The 25,488-nt window shown below is 41.1% G+C and overlaps 2 protein-coding genes across 4 annotated transcripts in view; both read left to right on the forward strand.

The window, feature by feature from the left end:
* The window catches only part of abl2 (c-abl oncogene 2, non-receptor tyrosine kinase), a 39,603-nt gene extending 31,379 nt beyond the window's left edge, over positions 1–8,224 (forward strand). For both annotated transcript variants that reach the window (XM_017693510.2, XM_017693511.2), the window contains exons 7-11: positions 105–289; positions 523–675; positions 922–1,011; positions 1,632–1,811; positions 3,640–8,224. In XM_017693510.2, coding sequence (XP_017548999.2) covers positions 105–289; positions 523–675; positions 922–1,011; positions 1,632–1,811; positions 3,640–5,336 — 2,305 coding nt within the window. In that variant the 3' untranslated portion in view covers positions 5,337–8,224. The remainder of the gene's footprint in view (positions 1–104; positions 290–522; positions 676–921; positions 1,012–1,631; positions 1,812–3,639) is intronic.
* A 7,444-nt stretch (positions 8,225–15,668) lies between these two features.
* fnbp1l (formin binding protein 1-like) overlaps positions 15,669–25,488 on the forward strand; it is a 51,439-nt gene continuing 41,619 nt past the window's right edge. For both annotated transcript variants that reach the window (XM_017693512.2, XM_017693513.2), the window contains exon 1: positions 15,669–15,846. In XM_017693512.2, the coding sequence (XP_017549001.1) occupies positions 15,823–15,846 (24 nt within the window). In that variant the 5' untranslated portion in view covers positions 15,669–15,822. The remainder of the gene's footprint in view (positions 15,847–25,488) is intronic.

Consider the following 25,488-nt stretch of genomic DNA (forward strand, 5'->3'; position numbering starts at 1 on the left):
ATGTTTATAAATCTACATTAAGCAATTCTGCACACCCTTATGCTATGTGTTCATGAAGACATAAGTAGTTCTTTATGCTTTTCTCTGCTCTTGTGTTCTCTCAGGGATCTGGCAGCACGGAACTGTCTGGTAGGAGAGAATCATGTGGTTAAGGTGGCTGATTTCGGCCTGAGTCGCTTGATGACGGGAGACATATACAAAGCCCATGCTGGAGCCAAGTTCCCAATCAAGTGGACTGCGCCAGAGAGCCTGGCTTACAATACCTTCTCCATCAAATCAGATGTCTGGGGTCAGTCACTTTCATTCTGAAACTGAAACTTTCTGGGAAGTGGAGATGAGTTAGTTTCTCGTATTTTTGTGTTTCATACTTATGGGAAATGGAGTTATTGCACAGAAGGGACTAAAGCATCACTGATGGAGGGAGGTGATTTGGCAAATGACAAAACACTCAAAGAATTACAGGCCTATTAAGGTTTTATGTTGTTTCTGGCATGTCTGATTGTGTGTCTGTCTGTTCTGCAGCATTTGGAGTGCTGCTATGGGAGATTGCGACCTACGGTATGTCTCCCTACCCTGGTATTGACCTGTCTCAGGTATATGACCTGCTGGAGAAGGGCTATCGCATGGAACAGCCAGAAGGGTGTCCCCCTAAAGTCTACGAGCTTATGCGGGCATGTGAGTGCACTGTAAAATATGTGTTCAGTTACAGTAACCATGTTATGTGGTTCCACTGGTTGCATTTTTAGCTTTAGCTAAAATAAATAAATAAATAACAGCCTATCCTACATTGTCAGACAGGGTATAATAGAACTAGATCTAGATCTCTAGAAGAGAGGGATTTAATGTGGCCTTTCATTTAAAATTACATACTGTTGTCCCCAGTTTGTTGGACTTGATGTGTGTATTATCATACATTCTCAGGTTGGCAGTGGAGCCCACTGGACAGGCCGTCATTTGCAGAAATCCACCAGGCCTTTGAGACCATGTTCCATGACTCAAGCATATCAGAAGGTACACACACTTTAGCTCCTAGCCTTAACCTTTGTAGCTGTAGTAAGTAGCAGATGGCTTTAGTCAGGTGTGTTAATGTCATTTTTATTTTTGGTGGGCTGAGGATGGGTGAGAAAAAAAACAAAACAAAACATACATACATAAACACACACACAAATAAAAAAGGTAAATAGCTCTGAAATCAAGCTTTTGAAATTGTTTTATAACCTTGTATTATATTTTGCTAATGCAAGAATTTAATCAATTACATATAGTACAAAAATGTTTGTTCCCTCATTAGGTGTGTTGGTGGGGTTAGGGTAATTTTTTGATGAGCCATGATTTGGGCAGCCTTGGTCTAGGTCTTGGGGTAATTTGCATTTTGGTACTCCCTTTTTCCACAGCTGATGCAGTATTGTGGAAGAGATTATTTGGTTGCATTAAATATGGGTTCACCTTTAAAAATGTCTAATACTGTCAAAATGGTTTGTCAGTAATAAACATAACCAAAAATAAAAATGAGGGCAGAATTAAGTCAGCCCAGGCTCAGTTTAGTGACTCAGACTGTTTTTCTTTATCCCAGGTGTTTTAGCAGTTGACTCAAAACGTCAATCTTCTCTCCATGAACTCTTGCTTTGCAGAAGTGGCAGAGGAGCTGTGTAAGACTGCCTCTTCTGGTAAGGGTGGGGCAGTGCATGCATTCGGCCATGACCAGCCCCTCCTGCCCTGTAAGTCACGTCCACAGAAGAAGCACTCGGACAATAAGGAGAACATGGAGGGGCTGGAGGGCCAGCAGGAGCCTGGAGCCCACGGCCCTGCAGGTACATCGGCTTGGCTCTGCTACACACGAGTCCAGCGCAGGCTCAAGAGAATGGGAGTGGTGTTCCTCTTAGACTAAAGGAGTAAAAGTGCATATAAACAGTCATTGGTGCACATATATATGGGGTTATGTATATCAGCAGTATTTTAGGGTACAGTATTATGGGAAATGTATACATACAGAAGTTTATGTAATTTTTTTTTTGTTTGTTTGTTTGCATTATACATGTAAAGTACTTAACATGTAACATTAGCTTTATGTTACAGATATTTCATTGTCTAAAACAGTGGCAATATTTTTAGGGCCAGTTTTCCAGATCCAGTTTATGCTTAACCAGATTATCAGTAACCAGTGAGTATCGCTGTTTAGTCCATGACAAAGCTTAATCCATGTCTAAGAAACTGTCGTTTAGAGTTTATGTATAAAAGGAAAGTACAATAAATGAGCTTGAATCAGAAATTAATCAGAAGTGCAACAGCTTGGTTCACTGTACAAAATGATGTACATTTTGCAAACAATTTGTTCCTTTTTGTCACTTTTTGTGTAGTTGTCTCTTTACTCTGTCCTCTCTCATTGCACATTCCTAAACGCACAAGCATCCATCACCTCCACCCACATATACACCAGCATTGTACCTGTGCTTGATTAAAATCACTTTAACCTCTCTGACATGTGTAGCATTGTGATGTAATATCTCATTTTGTTTCAACTTTATTTAATTATGTATTTTATTATTTATTGAAGGCATGTGTTTATACTTCACTAAACCTTTTTTACGTATACACAAAGTTCATCACTCATTGCATGGCCTTGGGTTTCATTTCAAATAAAAGACAAGACATTTTACATCTTCAGTCATTATCTAACTCATCCTAAGCAGCCTCATGTTCTTCCCTTTATACCTCCTAAAGAAATCACCCATCAGTGTGAATTAAAGGAACCCCCCCATGTCCACTCTCATCCTCAGTATTGTTGTGGTCATCAAATACCTTGTGATTCCATTAATTCTTTCTTAACCATTTATAAATGCCTGCTGCCCTATACATTGAGTGAACATTATCACAAATTGCCAATACAAATGTTTCAAAAAGACTTGGCATAAATTTTCATTACATAAACGGGCATTAAAATGCAGGATATTTTTCCTCCTATATTTATAAGAGAGGTGTAAGGTTTTGTTATGACAGCAACAATATGCTTCATGATTGTTTACAAACTTTCATGTTTTTGTATTAATGCATAGTCTCAGCATGACTTCTTGTTATTCCACCATATCTCTCTCTCTCTCTCTCTCTCTCTCTCTCTCTCTCTCTCTCTCTCTCTCTCTCTCTCTCTCTCTCTCTCTCTCTCTCTCTCTCTCTCTCTCTCTCTCTCTCTCTCTCTCTCTCTCTCTCTCTCTCTCTCTCTCTCTCTCTCTCTCTCTCTCTCTCTCTCTCTCTCTCTCTCTCTCTCTCTCTCTCTCTCTGTGTGCCCCAATCACCTGACCAGTTTATTATTAACTTTCACAGTTTAGTAGCCATAATATGAAATGGGAAAATTAGGCTTTCATCTCAAAGTAAAATATGATGCTAATAAAGTGAGGTGCACGGCCACTGCACATTTTAGAGATCACCCTGAGGATCTGTAGGCAGAGGGTAAAAAAATGTACATTGGCTAGAATTCCCCAAATCTTCAGTTTTATTGACTATTAAGCAACTCAGTGTTTTCCCTAGTAATGTTGCAGGTCTGTGTAACGTCACTCTAAATTAGATTACTGTCCTGTAATTTAGGTGTGTTTCTGGTCCCTTTCATATTGATCTTTGACATTTGCCATGTCGTCTTGTGTTTAGGCCTTGCTGCATCCCTGCTGGCAGGTGATAGTCGTTCTGGCAGCTCTCCTGCTCTGCCTCGCAAACAGCGAGACAAATCTCCTTCCAGCCTGCTTGATGACCCACTGGATGCCAGCTTTACTCGCGACCGCAAAGCCGGATTCTTCAGCTCCTTCATGAAGAAGAAGTCCATGTCGTCATCCTCATCCTCTTCCTCATTTCAGCCTCAGCACAATCCTCCCATGCCCCCAGAGAGGAGCAACTCCTTCCGTGACATGGAAACACAGCCACACAAAAAGTATGATCCTGCAGCCGGCTTCGGTGCTCCTTCACTTCCCCAGACGGATGGTGTGGGCTTCTCTCCGTCTCACGGAGAAGTCAACCATGTCCAGTCACGCTGTTGCGGTGCCACATTTGGACAGAAACCCTTGGGGTCAAACTCCTCTGGAGGCACCTCTTCGCAGGTGGGCAGCAGCAGTAGCTGGGCAGGCCTAGCAGGCTTCTTTACCCCCCGCCTTATTAAAAAGACCCTGGGTTTACGAACTGGGAAACCCTCTGGAACTGATGATTCTGGGGGGCAAGCTAAGCCTTTCCCTCGGTCTAACTCTACTTCATCCATGTCTGCTGGCCTGCCAGATTTGGAGCGTATGGCTCTAACATTACCCAGGAACCGTAGCAAACCAACATTGGAGCGTACGGCCTCCACTGCTTCACAACCGGAGAATGGTGCCACCCGACCTCCGGACGCTCTGCTGAAAAAGCTGGACGAAGGCACGGCACAGATCCGGGACAGGCCTAAAGCCAAGCTCCTACCTCGTGGTGCTTCGGGAGGAATTAGGGCACCAGGGGTAGGGGGTGAAGCAGAGTCAGATGCCTGTCGGGGTAGAGATGGGCAGGACGACAGACTAGGCTGGCCTTCCCCATCAAAAACCTCCACAACAGGATCCACAATGGGTCCACATAACCACAAAGTCCCAGTTCTGATTTCACCGACCTTAAAGCACAGCCCAGCTGATGTGCACTTGGTTGGAGTGGACTCTCAGGGCAACCGCTTCAAGCTGCTGGCTGATGGCAGCAGTGACCGGCCACGACTTGTCAAGCCCAAGTGCGCCCCGCCTCCTCCGCCCACACTTCTACGTTCCCTCCAACACGCCTACAGTGCAGATGGAGCTGAAGAAGTCTCTAGTGGTCTGGAGATGAATGGAGATGGCATCAAAAGGCCAGGGAGAGGAGGAGCACGACCGTGCATTCCACCACCGCAAGTGCCTCCAGTGCTCTCTGGCTCCTCTGGTAGCACATCCACAACTGCCCCAACCAAGATGGCGAACGGTGCCTCTGGTGGCTCAGCCCATGCCTCCTCAAAACTGACGCTGAGACGGACTCGGCAGCAGGCAGAACGTGTGCCCCTGGAGAAGATCAGCAAGGAAACTCTCTTGGAGTGTGCAGAGTGCCTGAGCAATGCTCTCCACAGCAGCACTGAACCCTCCTCCAGCAGCCAGGTCCTAGATGCTGGCCACCAGTTGCTCGACTATTGCTCGGGCTATGTAGACTGCATCCCGCAGACACGTAACAAGTTTGCGTTCCGCGAGGCCGTGGGCAAGCTGGAACTGAGTCTTCAGGAATTGCGGGCTTCTTCTACTGGTGGGGGAGGGGGTGTGGGCGCCCTGGACAACTTGCACACTTGTATAAAAGAGATCAGTGATGTGGTGCAGAGGTAGCTGGTGGGTCCACATATCTCCCCCCTCAACCTGCCCCTCAAGACTTTCAAGGTGTTTTTTTTTTTTTTGTTTGTTTTTTTTAACAGTTTTTTTTTTATGTATTGTTTTACAAGATTGGTGACGGAGAATATTCTCTAAGTACCTCAGTAAAATCACTACAAATAGTCTCTCTCCCTCTCATTGTTTACAGTTGAGTTTCTCTTTGAAATCGCCAGTTGGGAACAGAGTTTTACACTTCTATATAAGCTTATTATCCAAAAATGCAATACTGCAGGGGTGTCCAATGTCCAGTTTTTATCCAAAGGGCTGATGTGGCTGCATGTTTTCAGTCCAACAAATCAGAAGCACACACGATCAGTGTGACTGAGACAAACTGATTTAACGAATAGCATCATTTGTGGTCCAACTTGTTTGAAATGAAAATCTGCAGCTATGCTGGTTCTTTGTGGAAAAGATTGGACCACCCCTGCTTTATGGTGACAGTTCCTTTTACAGGTTTATCTACTTACTTTGCAACAACTTTGAAAGAGTAGAGACTAATTATTACCCATTCTCTGGTTTATTTCACATATTTATATAATGACATTAGAAAGATTTCTGACTATCGTGACTCGCACTAAATGTTTTACTCACAATACAATAACTGGATATTGTCTGTGTCTCAATATGCAACAGATACACTCGGTAGAAGTAGATCAGGCATGGACTGTTTGGGCTCAGTGTACACCATTCAGTTTTTAAACTTAGCAGTACTGAGCCTTCAACATGAATGCGTGTATCATGCAGTCAGTGTCATGGTTTATTTCAAATGTTCATCTTTTTATGAACATTTCAGCATTTAATGAAAAGTGGTGGTTGTATGCCAGGGAGCAAAGGGCATAGTGCCATTTACCCAGTCGGAAAGGAATATGTTCAATATGTATTGTGCATTAAATTCTGAAAGTACTGAAAAGGCCTGGAGTTAGAATGGCATAGAGTGTCATGGCCCGTATTATTTAAGCGACCTTTAAAGATTACTGGAGTTTTCTGTCCATTGTGGTCTTTCGGGGGAGATTTCACTTGTCCACAGAATCAGAATCATTCTAATGTTGGAACACTGACCAAACATTATTCAATAAACACAACTTTGTAAAGTTGTTGTTTTCAGTACAGAATGTTGGGAGGGGGGGGCATAAGCCAAACAAACTGTGAATAGGGAGAATCAAGTAGGCATATTAGCTAATAATGGTAGATCATTCATTTCAGTAACTATATTAATTGTGTATCGGTTTACATGTGCAAAACTGGGATACGTAGAGCCTGTATGGTTACACATTCATTGGTTTTGGAGCAACGGGTGTGCTTGTGTCTAGGTGTAGAATGACTTGTGCGTTGAAAAGGATCATTTCAGATCAGTTATCAATCGTTGTCCATATTTATGCTTAAATCTAAAATTTTAAATATTTACCATATTATCAATGGTATTCCTGTATGCATGGGAATATTGATTATTGGCTTCAACCTTTGGCACCTCCACAATTGGGTTTACCAGTGTTTGTTGAAGAATGTTAGGTCAGTGAAGCCTGGGATTATTTTTATAAACAGATTTGTGTTTGTCCAGATGGAACACAGGCACAAGCTTGGACACTGTGTATTCCCACTGTGACTGGACACTCACTGCAGAAGAACACAAAAAAAGCAACATTACTGCAATATTGCTAGATTTAAGTAACACCGCAAACTGCCATTTCTATAGCACATTGATTTCTACAGTTTTGTTTTTTAACTTTAGAATGTTTTCATGTGTAAACTTGAATTTTAAATTATTTTTTATTAAAAGCACAGGATTTATGTTGTAGATATAATTGTGCATTTATTTCCTTCTCCACAAAAAGCATTCAAGGTCATGCTTGTTTAGATATTGTAAAGTCCTCCAGTGGTTGCGTGAGCAGAAGGATATTGTTTCTGACAGGAAGTGTTGCGATTAAAAACAAAGGTCCCCATCTGAGCATTTACAACATGAATGTATCCATCTGACAAAGACAAGAATGTTGTTATTTTGTACGCCTCGGTCTGGTCCCGAAATACTGAGACGCTATCGTTTAAAGTAAGCAACTGAATTAGTTTCACCCTTTTAAAAGATATATAATCCATATAATTTAAAGGAAGATTATAAATGGTCTACAAAACAGGGTGCAATTTCTTTTCTCTCTCTCTCTCGTTCTCATTGTCTGTGTCTTGAACATATAAGAAAGAAAGTTTATCCGAAGCCTTGCAATATCGTTAACATGATTTTGTACTTTTTACACTGGATGTCATTTTAAAGCATAGATGTTGATGGCCTTGCCTCAAATCATCTATGACATGTAATATGGAAATGTGTTACTGTGTCTTATTCATCTCTGAATTGCAGTCCCTCTTTAGCAGAACAAAACATGTATAACATACATTTTAGGGAGCAGTTTGGGATTTTATCAGTTTAAAAAATTCCAATTCATGCTTGGTTTGACCATTTTCTCTGCCATAGTCGTTTTTCCCAGATTTCATTGTGCCTTTTGTAAGAGATTTCATGGTTATAAATACAGAAATGTTCAAATATATTATGTAGATGGCAATGAGGAGTGGTTATTCTTTTCAAATCTAAAGTAACAATAGAGTCATCAGGGGTCATAGTGTCCAACTTGAGAAGGTTGTGCAATGTTTTGTCCTGTATATGAGAGAAAGTCTGAGCTTTTAAGCCTGTTATTTTGCTGATGGGGCTGATTTTCATTGGTTAGCTTTTGTTGGAATTACCTCATTCTGATGGATTTCCATCACGAGCAGAAATATTGCTTCTCTTCCAAAAAAAAAAACTGAAATATCTAAACTATAAACAGAGGTCCAGATTATTCAGTCAGCAAGAGGTCTATTGTAACTAGTCAGTTCAAAGTACTATGTTTTACAATGGTATAGCTAAGGTGGGCAACAAATAGGTTTACCCCATTTTTGGGGTCTGCTGGTTTCATTTTCACAGTCAATACAGTAATTAATACCATAAGATGACCATATAATTGAGTTTGCCTTTGTCTTGCAATTTGGCCTTTTTTCTAGTTTGGCATCTTCATTAAAAGTGTATTGTGTGAGTTGCCAACTAGACAAATTTATCATTTACATTATTTTTTTTTTTTTTTTTTTTTTTTTTTTTTCTTTTCTTTTCTAAATATCAGTGGAGAAATGGTCAAACAGAATTTCCCTTCCATATTGTTTTGCCTCTCTACGTTCAAAGCCATCTTACAGACATGCTTTGTCAGTACATATAATCTAACACTTCACCCAACACTCGCTCAAGTTCAGTGCCGAATTTCACTCCGTTTTTATTTTGACACTGTCTTTTTTTATTTATTTTTGTTTTTATTTATGTTTTGTTTTTTTTAATATTGAATCCTGGAAATCACGTGTTCTTGAAGATAATCTTTTGTATGGTGAGGTTGTAGTTTTGTTTTTTTTTTTTGTTTGTTTTTTTTGGGTTTTTTTTCTATTCTATGTAGATTTTATATACCAAAGGCCACCTCTGCAGTCCTCCAAGTGCAATGACAAATGGAACACTCTTAATTTTGAATATGTGAATTTAACAGGGATTTAAAAATGGCAGAGGTTGACAAATTAACAGTATTTTTCTGTTATGTAAAAAGTATATTTTGTGTGATTCTAATTTAAAGCTCACTTTTAATAGTATATTACTGTGAAGTGCTCCCTCAGTGTTACACTTGATGTAAATAATTAAAATGGGTTGAAACTTAATGTGGTGCTGTATGTATGTGTTTGTTTGAAACCACCCAAATCATGTTTTTCATATAGTACGTTATACATTTAATTCATACATTATTGCACTTACACTATATTGATAATACTGGTATGGTACATTTAATGTTCAGACAAAGTGATTTAATTCAATTCAGCTTTGTCATTATACAATATTTTTTACTGAAACAGTGCTTATGTTTTGTTGTGAGGTGCAGCAGTATGAAAGGAATGTAGTAATCATTTATTGCACATTTGTCTTTCAAATGACATACACTTCCACTTCTTTTGGAGGAAAAAAAAAACACTTTTTACTAGGCTGTGCTTTATCTAAAGCCTGTCTACATTTCTTGCCCACCAAGTGACACTGTCCGTTCAGACAGCAGGCTTTTCTATGGCCTATTTTGCCATGTCATACATTCCATTAAATCCACTTTCTAGACAAAAATGATGTGGTCACTAAGGGTGACCACATTTTAGTTAAAACTGCACTGCCTTAAATGCACCTTTTATACAAATATCCATCTGAGCACAGTAGCCCTGTAATGTGTTTGTGAATTAGGCTCTGGCTGATTGCTGTAGATACCAGTGGATTGCTCAGGGTATGTTGTGTTGAAACTGTACCTAGAACGCTTGACAGAGTAAACATTAAAGCGGTTAGCTGTTGTTGGTGATATCTTCAGTAACAGTATCACTGATACACTTAATGGCCTTAGAAAAGGTTTTAGTAGTTTCCATTTTTTGCACATTAATCTGCAGAACGAATAAAAGAAACTGAGAATGTCAGAACAAACACCTTGTTACCTTAAGAACATGATGAGCTGCAGCTTGAGATGTGCGGATCAATACAGTCAGATCATTGATCCGGACGTTGACATTTTCAATCCCGACGGTTCCTTTCAAGAATCAGTCGTTGCATGAAAACGTCAGCACCAGGCAGCCGTGTAACAGCTCATCCCTGGGCTGTATTCATAGCTCTTGGGCTGGCTTCTCATTAATCCGAGACTCGAAAGATCATGAACTTGTGTCTTTGTGTTCTCTATCAGCAGAGGTGTCAGTTTTATGCTTTATACAGTGATGTTAACCTGAGAAAAATGCAAAGCTTTTTTATATATATGTGTGTGTGTGTGTGTGTGTGTGTGTGTGTGTGTATGTATATATATGTGTATATATGGAGTCAAATTAGGGTCTTTAATGGTGACGAGAAAAAAAATATATCGCAAATATAAGATTAGCATTTTGCATTTTACGTTCCTATTTTGTTTCTGCAATACTTTCCCTCTTTTGCGTTTCTTTCTCTTGTTTGCGCGTCACACTGCTTTTCTTTGCGTCTCGCATTTTACGATCATCATTTTTTTTCGCGCTTCTCTCTTTTCTTTGCTCCGGTTTTACCCTCTGTGTGGGGGCGGAGAAGGGGGCGTGGCCAAGAGCGAAAGGCGTTCGTTTTACTGGTATCATGGCAGACGGTCGCCCAGCTGGACCACAGGTATATACACTTTATAGACTGATGGTAATAATCGACCTGTGCTAGGTATGGTTGAGGAGGAGGAGGAACAGGAGAAGGAGGAGGGATTGTCTCGGTTGCTGGACCTGACCTCCCTGTTGACTTAAGCTTTGGGTCAGCAAATGTATAAGAGTCTGAGTGGCCGGAGTGACATCAGGATACTCTTTCTGCTAAATATAAAGGCCGTTAACAGTGTATTATACAGAGTGAGGTTAACCCAGCCAGCTCCATGACCAACAACCAACTACCTCCACATGCACAGCCTAAATTATGGCTCCTAAATTAAAAGTCTTCATTTAACATTTCTTGAAGACGTAAAAGCAGCTGCCACCAGCCCAGCCCACTGCTCAAACTAACTGAAGTTAGCTCGTAATTAACCTACTGGAGTTCATTAGCTCACTTTACCGTTTACCAAGATAATATGTTTAAAGCAACACGGGTTGGGATCCAGCGGTGGACGCCGTGGGAACCAGTTGGCTGTATAGTGGAACTGGTATCCATGTTTTCCATGTTAGCTAGCAAGCCTACTCTTCTCACAGCCCTGATCACACTGCACAGTTTAGTAAGTGAAAACAAATCTAGCCACCGAATTAGATCATATGTCTATAAAAGTCGATTATTACCATCAGTCTATAAAGTGTATATACCTGTGGTCCAGCTGGGCGACCGTCTGCCATGATACCAGTAAACCGAACGCCTTTCGCTCATGGCCACGCCTCTTTCCCCGCCCCCACACACAGAGGGTAAAACCGGAGCAAAGAAAAGAGAGAAGCGCGAAAAAAAATGATGAACGTAAAATGCGAGACGCAAAGAAAAGCAGTGTGACGCGCAAACAAAAGAAAGAAACGCAAAAGAGGGAAAGTATTGCAGAAACAAAATAGGAAAGTAAAATGCAAAATGCTAATCTTATATTTGCGATATATATTTTTTCTCGTCACCATTAAAGACCCTAATTTGACTCCATATGTATGTATGTATATATATATATATATATATATATATATATATATATACACACGGGGACAAAATTGTTGGTACCCCTCGATTAATGAAAGAAAAACCCACAGTAGTAACAAAAATAACTTGACAAAAGTAATAATAAATAAAAATTCTATGAAAATGAACAAATGAAAGTCAGATATTGCTTTTCAACCATGCTTCAACAGAATTATTTAAAAAAATAAACTCATGAAACAGGCCTGGACAGAAATGATGGTACCCCTGAAAAATGTGACCAAATGGACACGTTAAATCAAGGTGTGTTCACTAATTAGCATCACAGGTGTCTACAATCTTGTAATCAGTCAGTGGGCCTACATATAGGGCTACAGGTAGTCACTGTACTGTTTGGTGACAAGGTGTGTACCACACTCAATATGGACCAAAGGAAGCAAAGGAAAGAGTTGTCTCAGGACATTAGAAAGAAAATTATAGACAAGCATGTTAAAGGTAAAGGTTATAAGACCATCTCCAAGCAGCTTGATGTTCCTGTGACTACAGCTGCATATTATTATTCAGAAATTTAAGATCCATGGGACTGTAGCCAACCTCCCTGGACGTGGACGCAGGAGGAAAATTGATGACAAATCAAAAAGACGGATAATACAAATGGTAACAAAAGAGCCAAGAACAACTTCTAAAGAGATTAAAGGTGAACTTCAAGCTCAAGGAACATCAGTGTCAGATCGTACCATCCGTCGATATTTGAGCCAAAGTGGACTTAATGGGAGACGACCAAGGAGGACACCATTGTTGAAAACAAAACATAAAAAAGCCAGACTGGAATTTGCCAAACTACATGTTGACAAGCCACAAAGCTTCTGGGAGAATGTCCTATGGACAGATGAGACAAAAATGGAACTTTTTGGCGAGGCACATCAGCTCTATGTTCATAGACAGGAAAATGAAGCATATCAAGAAAAGAACACTGTCCCTACTGTGAAACATGGAGGAGGCTCTGTTATGTTCTGGGGCTGCTTTGCTGCATCTGGCACAGGGTGTCTTGAATCTGTGCAGGGTACAATGAAATCTCAAGACTATCAAGGAATTCTAGAGAGAAATGTGCTGCCTAGTGTCAGAAAGCTTGGTCTCAGTCGCAGGTCATGGGTCTTGCAACAGGATAATGACCCAAAACACACATCTAAAAACACCCAAGAATGGCTAAGAGGAAAACACTGGACTATTCTGAAGTGGCCTTCTATAAGCCCTGACCTAAATCCTATTGAGCATCTTTGGAAGATGCCGTCTGGAAAAGGCACCCTTCAAACCTGAGACAACTGGAGCAGTTTGCTCATGAGGAGTGGGCCAAAATACCTGCTGAGAGGTGCAGAAGTCTCACTGACAGATACAGGAATCGTTTGATTGCAGTGATTGCCTCAAAAGGTTGTGCAACAAAATATTAAATTAAGGGTACCATCATTTCTGTCCAGGCCTATTTCATGAGTTAATTTTTTTAAATAATTCTGTTGAAGCATGGTTGAAAAGCAATATCTGACTTTCATTTGTTCATTTTCATAGAATTTTTATTTATTATTACTTTTGTCAAATTAAAGTTATTCTTGTTACTATTGTGGGTTTTTCTTTCATTAATCAAGGGGTACCAACAATTTTATCCGTGTGTGGATGGATGGATGGATGGATGGATGGATGGATGACATCACTGTCCACATATTAACCAAAACCATGTCATTACCAGGTTTGGTCAGTCATAGTCACAGTGAGTGAAATTTGCACCATCCCACTGCAAGGAGGTCATTTTCTATTGTATGGCACTTTGTCACTATTGTGTAACATGTATTACGCAGGTTAAACACACACTAATAAAAAAATACACTTAAACAACACAATATAACTCCAAGTAAATCAAACTGTCCACTTAGGAAGCAACACTGGTTGACAATCAATTTCACAGCTGTTGTGAAAATGGAATAGACAACAGGTGGAAATTATTGGTGATTAGCAAGACACTCAATAAAGGAGTGGTTCTGCAGGTGAGGACCACAGACCACTTCTCAGTACCTTTCTGCTTTCTGGCTGATGTTTTGGTCACTTTTGAATGTTGGTGGTGTTTTCACACTCGTGGTAGCATGAGACGGACTCTACAACCCACACAAGTAGCTCAGGTAGTGCAGCTCATCCAGGATGGCACATCAATGCGAGCTGTGGCAAGAAGGTTTGCTGTGTCTGTCAGCGTAGTGTCCAGAGGCTGGAGGCACTACCAGGAGATGTGGATGAGGCCGTAGGAGCGCTCCTCCGCCTTTGTGCAGGAGCTGTTTTTGAACAGGAGGAGCACTGCCAGAGCTCTGCATGACCTCCAGCAGGCCACAAATGTGCATGTGTCTGCACAAATGTTTAGACTCCATGAGGATGGTATGAGGGCCCGACGTCCACAGATGGGGGTTGTGCTCACAGCCCAACACTGTGCAGGACGCTTGGCATTTGCCAGAGAACACCAGGATTGGCAAATTCACCACTGGCCCCCTGTGCTCTTCACAGATGAAAGCAGGTTCACACTGAGCAGATGTGACAGAGTCTGGAGACGCCGTGGAGAGCGATCTGCTGCCTGCAACATCCTTCAGCATGACCGGTTTGGCAGTGGGTCAGTAATGGTGTGGGGTGGCATTTCTTTGGAGGGCCGCACAGCCCTCCATGTGCTCGCGAGAGGTAGCCTGACTGCCATTAGGTACCGAGATGAGATCCTCAGACCACTTGTGAGACCATATTCTGGTGCGGTTGGCCCTGGGTTCCTCCTAATGCAGGACAATGCTAGACCTCATGTGGCTGCAGTGTCAGCAGTTCCTGCAAGATGAAGGCATTGAAGCTATGGACTGGCCCGCCCGTTTCCCAGACCTGAATCCGACTGAGCACATCTGGGACATCATGTCTCGCTCCATCCACCGTCACATTGCACCACACACTGTCCAGGAGTTGGCGGATGCTGTAGTCCAGGTCTGGGAGGAGATCCCTCAGGAGACCATCCACCACCTCATCAGGAGCATGCCCAGGCATTGTAGGGAGGTCATACAGGCACATGGAGGCCACACACAACACTAAGCCTCATTTTGACTTGTTTTAAGGACATTACATTAAAGTTGGATCAGCCTGTAGTGTGTTTTTCCACTTTAATTTTGTGTGTGACTCCAAATCCAGGCCTCCATTGGTTAATAAATTTGATTTCCATTGATGATTTTTGTGTGATTTTGTTGTCAGCACATCCAACTTTGTGCAGAACAAAGTATTCAATGAGAATATTTCATTCATTCAGATCTAGGATGTGTTATTTGAGTGTTCCCTTTATTTTTTTGAGCTGTGTGTGTGTGTGTGTGTGTGTGTGTGTGTGTGTGTGTGTGTGTGTGTGTGTGTGTGTGTGTGTGTGTGTGTGTGTTTATATATATATATATATATATATACACACGCTTTTGATCCCTGACCAAATGGAACAGTTCTGTTAGGGTATTAATTTTAAGAAGATATTCACCAGAAAAGTTGCCAGGCTGCTAAACTAAGAAAATTAGTTTTGGCTTTGAATTGAATGGAAGACCCTGCTGCAAAGCTTAAACACACACACACACACACACACACACACACACACACACACACACACACACACACAAACCGCAAGCAATCGCGATGTTGTCGGAAGAAAACCTCATATCTCCGTTTTGGGTGTTTTCCGGTTTTTGGCCTTATTTGAAAATACCTGTAGCCCTTTGTACGTAAATTTCCTGATGAATGGATTAAGAACCCGGGCCCTGCACCACCAGCCTACATCACTGACTCCAGCTTTTCTTTATGCATTAATTTGACTTTTTCTTCAGAAAGTTACATTAATGCCAACAGATGGGGGGAAAGCTTGTTATTGGTATCGAAATATGAGCCGCGGTATTTTTTGGTATTGGATCAAAAAGCGGATCACTGATAAAGCATTTTTGTGGCATTGCCACGAAAACTGAGACTCTTGTCCGTGAACTTCCAAAATGTGGACACATGGGGGAAGCATTGGACTAACGTCTGACCATCCACCCTCATTTTCGATCTTTTTTTTTTGTCGTTGCCGAGTCAAGAGTCTGCGCTGTTGCCTGCGTGTGGGAAATGGAGAAGCCGTAGTGTGGCTGCTTCACGCTGGTTTAACTTAGACGACGGCAGACAGCGAGACACTCAGCCTTTGAGTTCAGTGCCTGGAGACCTCCTCAGTTTTGGAGCTTTTTCTTCAGCACAGAGAAAATGAGTTGGGGAACGGACCTGTGGGTAAGAAACGATTCATTATCCTCGTCTTTTGTCGGCACATAAGGTCTTAACGCGTTTGGTGTGACTGGAAAAGGTCCTGCTTACCTTCGCCAGGGTTCATACAAATCTCAAAATCGTGTTAGCGTTAACTCTCATAACGACCATATGTGGAGACTGAGACGGAGCTAGCCGGCTATCTTCACCCAGAAACAGCGCTTAGACAGATGAACAAAGGAAATGTTCATCTTAATTACGAGACTGAAGTCAGCCTCTTATTCGCCAGTTCTTGTTCAAATTTTCCCGTTCCACCTTAAATGGTGCTGCAGTTTCACTCTGGCGCCTGTCTGCCTGAGAATGTAACTGCTACGGCGCTTAAGGTAGAACGGGAAAATTCGAACAAGAAGCTGGGAGGCCAAATCAGCCTCGTTAATGAATTGGCGTGTATCACACTCCGTGTATGGTTCTGCCAGACTTAAGCTTATATTCCAGAAATGACTGGCAGTCTGTCCAGGTTTTCACATCCTGATTCTCGGACGGAGGTGGGAAGGAGACCCACTTATGGAGACCAGTTTAAAACAGCATTTTTTCTTGCGTTATTGTCGTAGTTTCTCGACTTGACTGTTTTACCACTTTTATGCAAGGCAAATGAGCAGTATGTTAACGCACTGTCTGTTGTAGTCACGGTTGCTGATTGTCAGGTGTCTAAACAATGCGGATACGAGGTCAACACTTCTTTACTAAGGTGTATTATCTACGTGACTTTTACGAGATTAGCTAGTTGGCGTTAGACATGAATATGTGTCTTTTCTGGGCTTAGACGGGTTAGCGTTAGCGGTTACCTCACCTTATGCTTCCATTCACTCAGACCTTCACGTTACGTTAGTGTTGACTAGCCTAAGGAGCTAAGGAGTTGAGTAGCCCAGTCATAGTCCTAAATCATACATTAATCCCGCCGCTTGCATTTTTGGGCATGTTTCTTATTCCAGTGACGGAAAAACAGCTAGTCATGATGAGGTGTTTTATGAGACCGTCGTTTTGTGGCGACTTTTCCTCAGAGCAAGGACAATGAAGCCCCTCGAAGATTCCCTGTTTTTAGCCTGGGTGTTGCCCAGTGTTTCACCAGCGGGCTGCCGGAGCCATGACTCCAGAATAAAGGAGAGAACAGGAGACACTGCTTAATGTTTTTTCGGTACCATTAAAGACAGTAAAATGAAAATAAAAAATAAAAAGCATAGGTTTTCAGTGGGCCACGTTGTACGTTCGTCCACTAGTGGAAAGTAGGAGGGAACCCAAAAGTTCGACGCTAGGTCCATTGTCTGTATCGCGCTGGGCTGCAGCGCTTTGAGTTCGTTAGGTTACATATGACCAAACCGGGTATTAGTTTCTTATTTCTGGACTGTGCGTTGGCCGTTTCAGTGAAGTCGTGACCTCAGAGAGACACGCATCTGAGTGATAGATATGATTTGCATCATATGACGTGGAAGTAGATCGCCCATTCCCTGGTGTGATGATTCAGTAACTTGCTACCTATTAATGTACACCGACCAGCCATTAAAACCATCTCCTGGTTTCTACACTCACTGTTCCCATTTCATCAGCTCCGCTTACCACATATGTGCTTTGTAGTTCTACACTTACAAGCTGTAGTCCGTCTGTTTCTCTGCCCATTTTTCCTTGTTCTTCAATGGTCAGGACCACCACGGAGCAGATATTTGGGTGGTGGATCATTCGCAACTCTGCAGTGACTCTGACGTGGTGGTGTCTTAGCATGTGTTGGTCTTGTAAGAGTTGATCAGACACAGTGGTGGTCTTGGAGGTTTTAAACACCGACTCACTGTCCACTCGATTAGACACTCTGACCTTGTTGGTCCATCTTGTAGATGTAAATTTAGAGATGACAACTCGTCTGTTGCTGCACAGTTTACGTTGGTCGTCCTCTAGTCCTTCATCAGTGGTCACAGGACATTGCTGGATGGATATTTTTGGTTGGGGGAAGATTATCAGCCAAGCAGCGACACTAAGTAGTTTAAAAACTCCAGCAGCCCTACTGTGTCTGCTCCACTCGGACCAGCACAACATCACTACGTCAGTGTCACTGCAGTGCTGAGAATGATCCACCACCCAAATAGTATCTGCTCTGTGGTGGTCCTGTGGGAGTCCTGACCACTGAAGAACAGGGTGAAAGGGGGCTAACAAAGTATGCAGGGAAACAGATGAACTACAGTCTGTAATTGTAAAACTACAAAGTGCACCTATATGATATTTGGAGCTGAGAAAATGGACAGTGAGTGTAGAAACAAGGAGGTGGTTATAATTCTATGGCTGGTCAGTAGATATGGCATGTGAAATATGCTCTGATGTTTGGTGGACTGGTGTTTGTTTGGTGTGGACTGTACATTAAATCTCTCTAGATTTTGCTTAGACTGCCTGATTTTACTGGACATTTTTAATCGAATGTGCCCATTTCTGAAATAGCCCATGCTCTGATATGCTTTTGTTGAATCACCACACACTGAGCAAGATAAAGTGCTCTTCAGTCCCTGGCTATATGTCATCACTGTGGACCCAAAACCACAATCTTGGTTACAGGCCCTGACCACTAGTTACATTGCGATTCAGTGTCCAGTTTTTTTGTTACTTTGCCAGAGCTGCTAGGTATGTACATTTTTTTCCAGTACATTAAGTGATATATTGTAGGAAATATAGTAGTACTATGAAACCCACTTTGGCTAATTGTCATGGACATTAATATGATACCATGTTTTGTCTTTTTCCAGCTTTAGCATAGTCGCAAGATTTGAGTTTGACTGGTCTCAGTCAGCCATTCACTTGTAGAATAATTTAGTTTGAAATCTGTATTAAAACACAATTGTGAGGGTAAAATAGTTTGAGTTTGGTACATCAAGTCCTTGAATTATTCCAGTAATATTATGTTATAAATATATTAGAAGGCCTAAATAAAGAGAAGTCACTTATACTGATAGCTATGTTCCTATTGTCTATGCTATTTGTTAACTACGAGTGTTCTTATCTAGTTCTCTTTTGGATATTGACATATGCCCTGCATAACTCTGAAAATCTGGACATTACACAGTGGCCAGGTGACTCATGGCCTTATTATTTGTACTATTTGTTCTTGCTTTTGTTATACTGGTTGCAACCACAGTAAGTGCAAAGTATTTGTCCAAAGTAAGTTCTGGAAACCCTGCATATCCTTTAGAAAAGAACAAGCGGTAATTAGCTTGTGCTTAGTTTAGGTCAGCAGTGAGCTTTGGGTGTGGATCTGGCACTGTGTGCATAAGGGAGTGGTGATTCACGCTAACGAGGGAGAGCAGGGTGTACAGACAGGCCTGATGTCCAGCTCAATGAGTGTGTAACTTTACAGCCGTGGGGCCTGGCCAGTGCTCAGGAGTCAGAGCGTCGACTGTGTGATCCCAGGGGTCGCCTGGAGCTGTGAGGGGAAATGCGGCTGAGCTCCATCAAATCATGCAGAACAAAGGGACGATGGAAACTCAATCACAATCATCTACGGACAGGAAACGGACATCGTGCCGCTAAACAATCAGAAATGAGTCACAAATGAACGGCAAGGGAGCTGTCGCGTACAATGGGTCTCGTATCCACTATTTCATGCAGAACTGCATCGAAAAGTGTTGTGGAATATTACATAATTGCTGACATTCCAGGCGTTGGGTGGATGGTCCTGCAGTGGAGAGGCTGTATCATTTGTTTATATGATGGTTTACGTTGGGGCAGGCTGGTTAGACCTGTTGGAACACTTTCTGTCCTGGAAAAGCGATTTGATTTTAATTGCATGTGGCTGTAAGATGGATAGATTAGTCATTTACAGTGCCAAATCTTTTTCATCTCATCGCTGCAGTATGACCTTAACATAAGGAGAAGACTGCCTTACTTTGTTTTTGGAGCCCCCAACTTTTGGAATGCGGAGTACCTCTTTCTGCAGTCATTGTGTGGTGTTGGATTTATGCACAAAGACGAGGGCAGTGAGCAAACCATCCTTCATAAAGTTCTGGTTGAAGTTGCCTATTTACACAAATGAAGGGTTCAAATCAGTAATGCTATTTGTCTTACAGTGGTCTATGTTAGGGTTTGGGTAAGGAAAGCTGGCCCTAAATCAGCAGAATGGAGGGAATTCTTTTACCCAGAGCATAATCCACAGTGCCTTAGTCAGTTGAGGTAACAGCAAGAGGAGTCCTCTTTTCAAGACAGTTCCATTAAAGCTAATCCTCTGTCCTTGGCAGCAGCTTTCGGTCTCTGGTTGGCTGTCTTGATGATGGCTGACCCTCCTCCCCCCTAGCCCTTGTCCACACCGGCTTAGCACACTCACTGGCAGATGTTGATAGTTTGGTTCTAAAACCGCTAAAGAAGCTTATTACGACTTTGCTAGTTTAACACCTGCAGACTGAAAACAAGCTGTAGAGCCTGGACGTCCTGTCTAGTGAGATGAACACACAGCAGCAGTGAAATTAGATGTGCTTATCGGTTCATGCTTTCAAATCTAATTTTTCAGAAAATTTACGGGAGAAATTGGGTTGATTAGAGCGGCTTAATCATCATAGCAAACGCTATCAGTTAGAGCCTCAGAACATTGTACACTCTTCAACAGCGCTATGCTATATTTAAATGTTTGAATATAATGCTAGCAACACTTATTTTCATCCCTTAAATCTTCTTAAATCATCTTAAGTCAGTGTTGTCTGACATGAGAACACTATTAATCTATATTAGTTCAGAATTTTTTCTTCGAATTAAAAAGTGGGACATTATGCAAATATCCTATGTGATATCATTGTATGTATTACCTCAGTAGTGATAATACTACTGAATATGTTTAAGAAGCGCAAATACATATTGAAATCTTTTCGCTGTGGGTGACGGTTATTTTGGGTGATATTATTTTGACTTTTTCTTTTTAACACAAAAAAATTGACTACAATTTAATCAAATATGAAATCATCATTAGTACTACTACAGGTTACAGTTCAGGTTTTAACAGCATACAATGCTTGGCCAAAAAGCATTTACAGTCTTCAAATGCTTGATATTTCCAAATGAGTGCTGGAATATTCTTCCAGAAATGTTTGAAACATGTTTAGTCGGCCATCTGACAAGACGGTCATGCCTCTTAGTGTTTCTGTCCACACTGGCTTTTTTATTTTTTGTTTTATTTTTATCACGAGCACATGGTTTTTATAGCATTCTAAACTATGTTTTAAACAATAATATGCTAAGCCTGTTATACCTGTAAACCTTACATTGTGCAAAGTATGAGTCTAAAGTTGAAGTGCTGAGTGCAGCAGCAGAGAAAGGGATAAATGAGGTGACAGTCAGATGGGTGGGGTAATGTGGCAGGTGAGTAATATAAGATCTTATATTTCCACCGGAAATAGCTATGTGACAGCGTTGAGTCAGAGGCAGCGTGGATTAGAGGACTTTTTAGGCCTCTTTGCTTCCAGTGGCCACCTGGAAAAACAGTTTGTTGTGCTCTCATGTATTTATTTATTTATGCATTCAAATAAAATTGTTTAGACATTTGTAACATCTAAAGGCCTTTGCTAATGGAATTTATTTTAGATTCCTATATAAAATGTGAATGGTATGATTTTTACCTTGGAGATTTATGCTGCAGTGCATAATATACTAGTAACCATCCCATCCCTGACCCGAATTGTCATGTGTTTGATGCATCTGTTGTCCCTAATTCCGAATGTACATCAGTAATCTTTCCATTCATTGGTATTCTTACAGAGCTTAGATCTCTGTGACCGTGTTGGCTTTGTGTAAGTGTACAGGTTGCTCAGTTGTAGTAATCTTTGTTACCTGGGGTATGAACAGGTGAGCCTTAGTGAAGTGATTTATGTGTGTGCCAAGTCTTGTGGTGCTGCCAAGCTGTCAGGGTGACCCTGCACACGCACACACACATACAAACACATACAGTTACTGTAAAACATAGGTCAGGAAACAGATTGTTTGAATTAAAGGCCTTGTATTTTAGTATGTTACTCAAGTGCTGTTGGCTGTTTATTGCTGTGTGTATAGTAAGTTATCATTTGATTACATACAACACAGGCATGCAGGAACCAGTTTTCTTTGACGTATTGCTTTTGACCTGCTTTCGTTGAAGTGAATGCAGGTGGTTTCACAATAGCTTTCCCTTTTAATCTGTCGTTGACCACACAGCAGACAATACACACAACTATTTCAGTTTACATATACACTGTTCACTGTGAATGTTGAGTGCAATACAGTATAGTTGCATTTAAACGGCCCATATTATGGAAAGAGAAAGTTTCCTTACTTTTTTTTTTTTTTTTTTTTTTTTTTAATAAAAGTTGTTTCCATCTAACAGCATGTGCAGAAAAAACAAAAACACGAAACATTTTGAATAAGGTAATTTTGCCCTAACAAAACGGACAAACTGACGTTATACAGGACGTTTTCCACTTTGGAAAAGCGAAAAGACAGCAGAGAGCTTCTACACCTCAGTCAAGAGCTGAAACTTTACGAGTGCTTTCACACGCACTTGGGATCTCATCTGAGTTTGAGTCGATTTTGGAGATGCATTTCTACACTAAGCACAGCACAAATGTGCTGAATGTCTTTAAGTGCAAATAAGACGCATTTTTTTTGCTCCCAGCAGAACGGACAAATGGTGAAACTGGACTGCTGTCCATTTCATTCAGAAGCTGAAATTTTGAATTCATTCACATTTACTCCATTTTTGTAGTGAAGTTTGAGCTGCTTTCAAATATTCTGATCTGTCTGACGTTTGTGAAAAAGTTCTTAGCTGGAACACGGCTGCTCCATCATCTTGGTTGTTGTCATGCCACCAGCATGAGGCTGTGATTGGTCAGTGAGTATTTGTCACTGGTGAACGTTCGCAAAAAACGAACAGAGGGCGAATAAAACAAAGGTTTCGCCACTCAGAGTTATGTTTGTAGGGTAAGATATCAGTTATACATGTGCATGAATTAATATATAGTGATCAGAATAAGCCCTATAAATAAATCTTGTGTAGACCTTACAGATCAGCCAGTGAGAACAGGAGTCGTTTACATGCGTCTTAAAGGTGCTGTGTTCTTTACAGCCTAATTCATTCTAAGGAATCTAGAGAGGTTGTGAAATGGTCATGTAAAAAAAATAAATAAATAAATAATAATGACTTTTGGCACATAAAATTTACACTTCATATCTAAACCTCAGGGGGAAAATAAAAATAAATAATATGCAAGAAAATTGCAGGAAAAAAAAGTCACTCCATGACTTTTGAAAAGAAGGGAAGAAGGTAACCAACCTGGCTGCCTTCAACTGTACAGTTTATTGAATTTCTAATAATTAACAGAACAATAAAAGGCACGTCAACTTCTACTTGCTTATCATTTAAAGTTTAATGACATTGAAGACCTAAGGCCACCAGGTTAACTCCGGTAAAACAGTGAGTCATATTTTACGGTGGACCTTTTATACATGAGCCAGTGTTTCCTGTAGCCATCATTTTACCAACTTTAAAGTGATAATGATGTCCTTCCCCAGATAAGAGCTACTGAGATTCTTCATACTGTCCCAGTCAAACACAGGCTCTTGCTGTTGTCTGTATTACAGACTTGAAGCTTTTCACAATCAGAGCTTTGTGGTCCATTATCCTCTTGCTTGGCTGTCTCATTGCTCCCTGGCACTCTGTAAAAGGCTAGCAGCTGGACGTAAATGTGTGTCTGTATCACATAACAAGGATTTATTCAGTTTTAATGTCAAAGTTGACATAAACAGAAATGCAAAGCTGAAAATTGTTATGATGGACTAATTAGGTGGTTATTAGTTAGGGGACAGCCACTGTAGTGCCTGAGACCACCAGGCTTTGGGGATCCTGTAACCCTGAGCTTAGTTTTTCAGAGCAAAGTGATTTGTGGAGACTGTTCAAACTGAGCAACTCAGACTCAAATCAGAGAGAGAGAGAGAGAGAGAGAGAGAGAGAATTCCAGAGAAACTAAGGACTAACATCACATAAAAGTTGTTTTGTATCAGACGTTGGCCGGACGAGGAGAATGCTGTGATTGCTTGTGCTCTCCTTCTGCGACGTGTCTTTCCAAACACAGCTGTATCCTGGATATAACTCTTTTGTCCGCTAGCAGAGGGAAAGCAATAGGAGCAGCATCTCTGCTGGTTTAAACTGTGCCTTCTGCTATCTTTGATAACCCAAGCTGACACCTGCTTTGCCTTCAACCCATTGAAAAAGTCTCCTGGACACTCCAAACATTTCCCAAATGAATCAGATGCTGAATCATTTAGCCTGTGCTAAAAGTGATGTATTGTTGTCATTTTACATAACTCATATGGCATGGGATCATTTAGCTCGGGGAATTCTGAACACTCAGAATCATGGCACTTGGTGTCTGAGCTGTTTTGACAAATTAAGGATGGGAAGTTTTCAAATGTCGGGCTGTTCCACATTTAGTGCTTGAAGAACCGCATTAGATCAAGTGAACAGGAGGAATTTTTTTCTTGTGCACCTCTAACTAATTCAGTGCTTAGCAGGAGCTTTTATAATGAGTCTACTAATTGGGTAACAGCATTTTAAGCCATTGTGCTGTCTGAATGATTAGACTAAATTTGCTCCTGCGAGCCAGCGAAGATGGAATGCTGGGAAGAGAGACTGTAAATGATAGCCTGGATGAAACGTTTTATTCTGTGATGTGGTTTTGTTTTTCATAAGTCATGATTCGTGACGTTTGCGCTTGTGTCCTGCTGAGCTGCAGTTGTCTGCCATCAACAGTGTAGCATATAGTTCCAATTGTAACAAAGCCTCATATCAGCAAAATGGCTTTAGAGGCGTAATGATGCGTTATTTTCAGGTTCAATAGGATTTTTCACGTCTGAGGTAGAGATTTGTGTCGATTTTTGGTATTTTATACATTAACGTGTCCTGAGCTGTATTATATACTACACCGGTTGGCTCAGATGAATACGTTTCTGATACGTTTTCAATACTGCCGTCTTTCTTATAGAACAAGCACAACCACCAGAATTTAGTAGTGACTTAAGCAAAAAAAAAAAAAGCCCAGTCATTTGAGCATGGGTGCATACAGAGCATGACCCCTCCCCCAGCCTATCCACTCCCACCCCCTGCCAATCTTTACTCTGATAGGATGCACCCCAGATGCCTAGTTTTGATCACAGGCAGTGGTTTGTACAAAAGACAATTAACAGGAGACCCTTGAAAGAGACAGAGGGGCATATCAGCAATACAGTTAAAATTTATTTGCTTTAAAAGTTTGTGTATTGTAAATTTTTACATCCTTCCTTTGCAGCACACAGAAAGAAATGTTCTTAATAGTTAATATGCTAATGTAATATTTTACTCTAAATTATTTAAATTGGCCTAGTGTTCACTCAACGCAGCTGATGTAAAAGAGAAAAAAAAGGAAAATTAAGCAAGGAAAGGAAATTAAACAACGCTTTTTTAATCAGTCATGATATGTGGTTATTTGTAAACACAGCATTTATGACAGTCATTCATAACATGTCATCTTTCATAGATTAGTAGCTCTCCACAGTTTAAAACCCCCTGCAGTCGAGTGCTTCTCCACAGGTCACACTGTTACAGGAATTCATAATAACCCTAGGTTGTTGATGTGTTGCATCACC

This window comes from Pygocentrus nattereri, chromosome 28 (assembly GCF_015220715.1).
Source record: "Pygocentrus nattereri isolate fPygNat1 chromosome 28, fPygNat1.pri, whole genome shotgun sequence".
Classification (NCBI taxonomy): domain Eukaryota; kingdom Metazoa; phylum Chordata; class Actinopteri; order Characiformes; family Serrasalmidae; genus Pygocentrus; species Pygocentrus nattereri.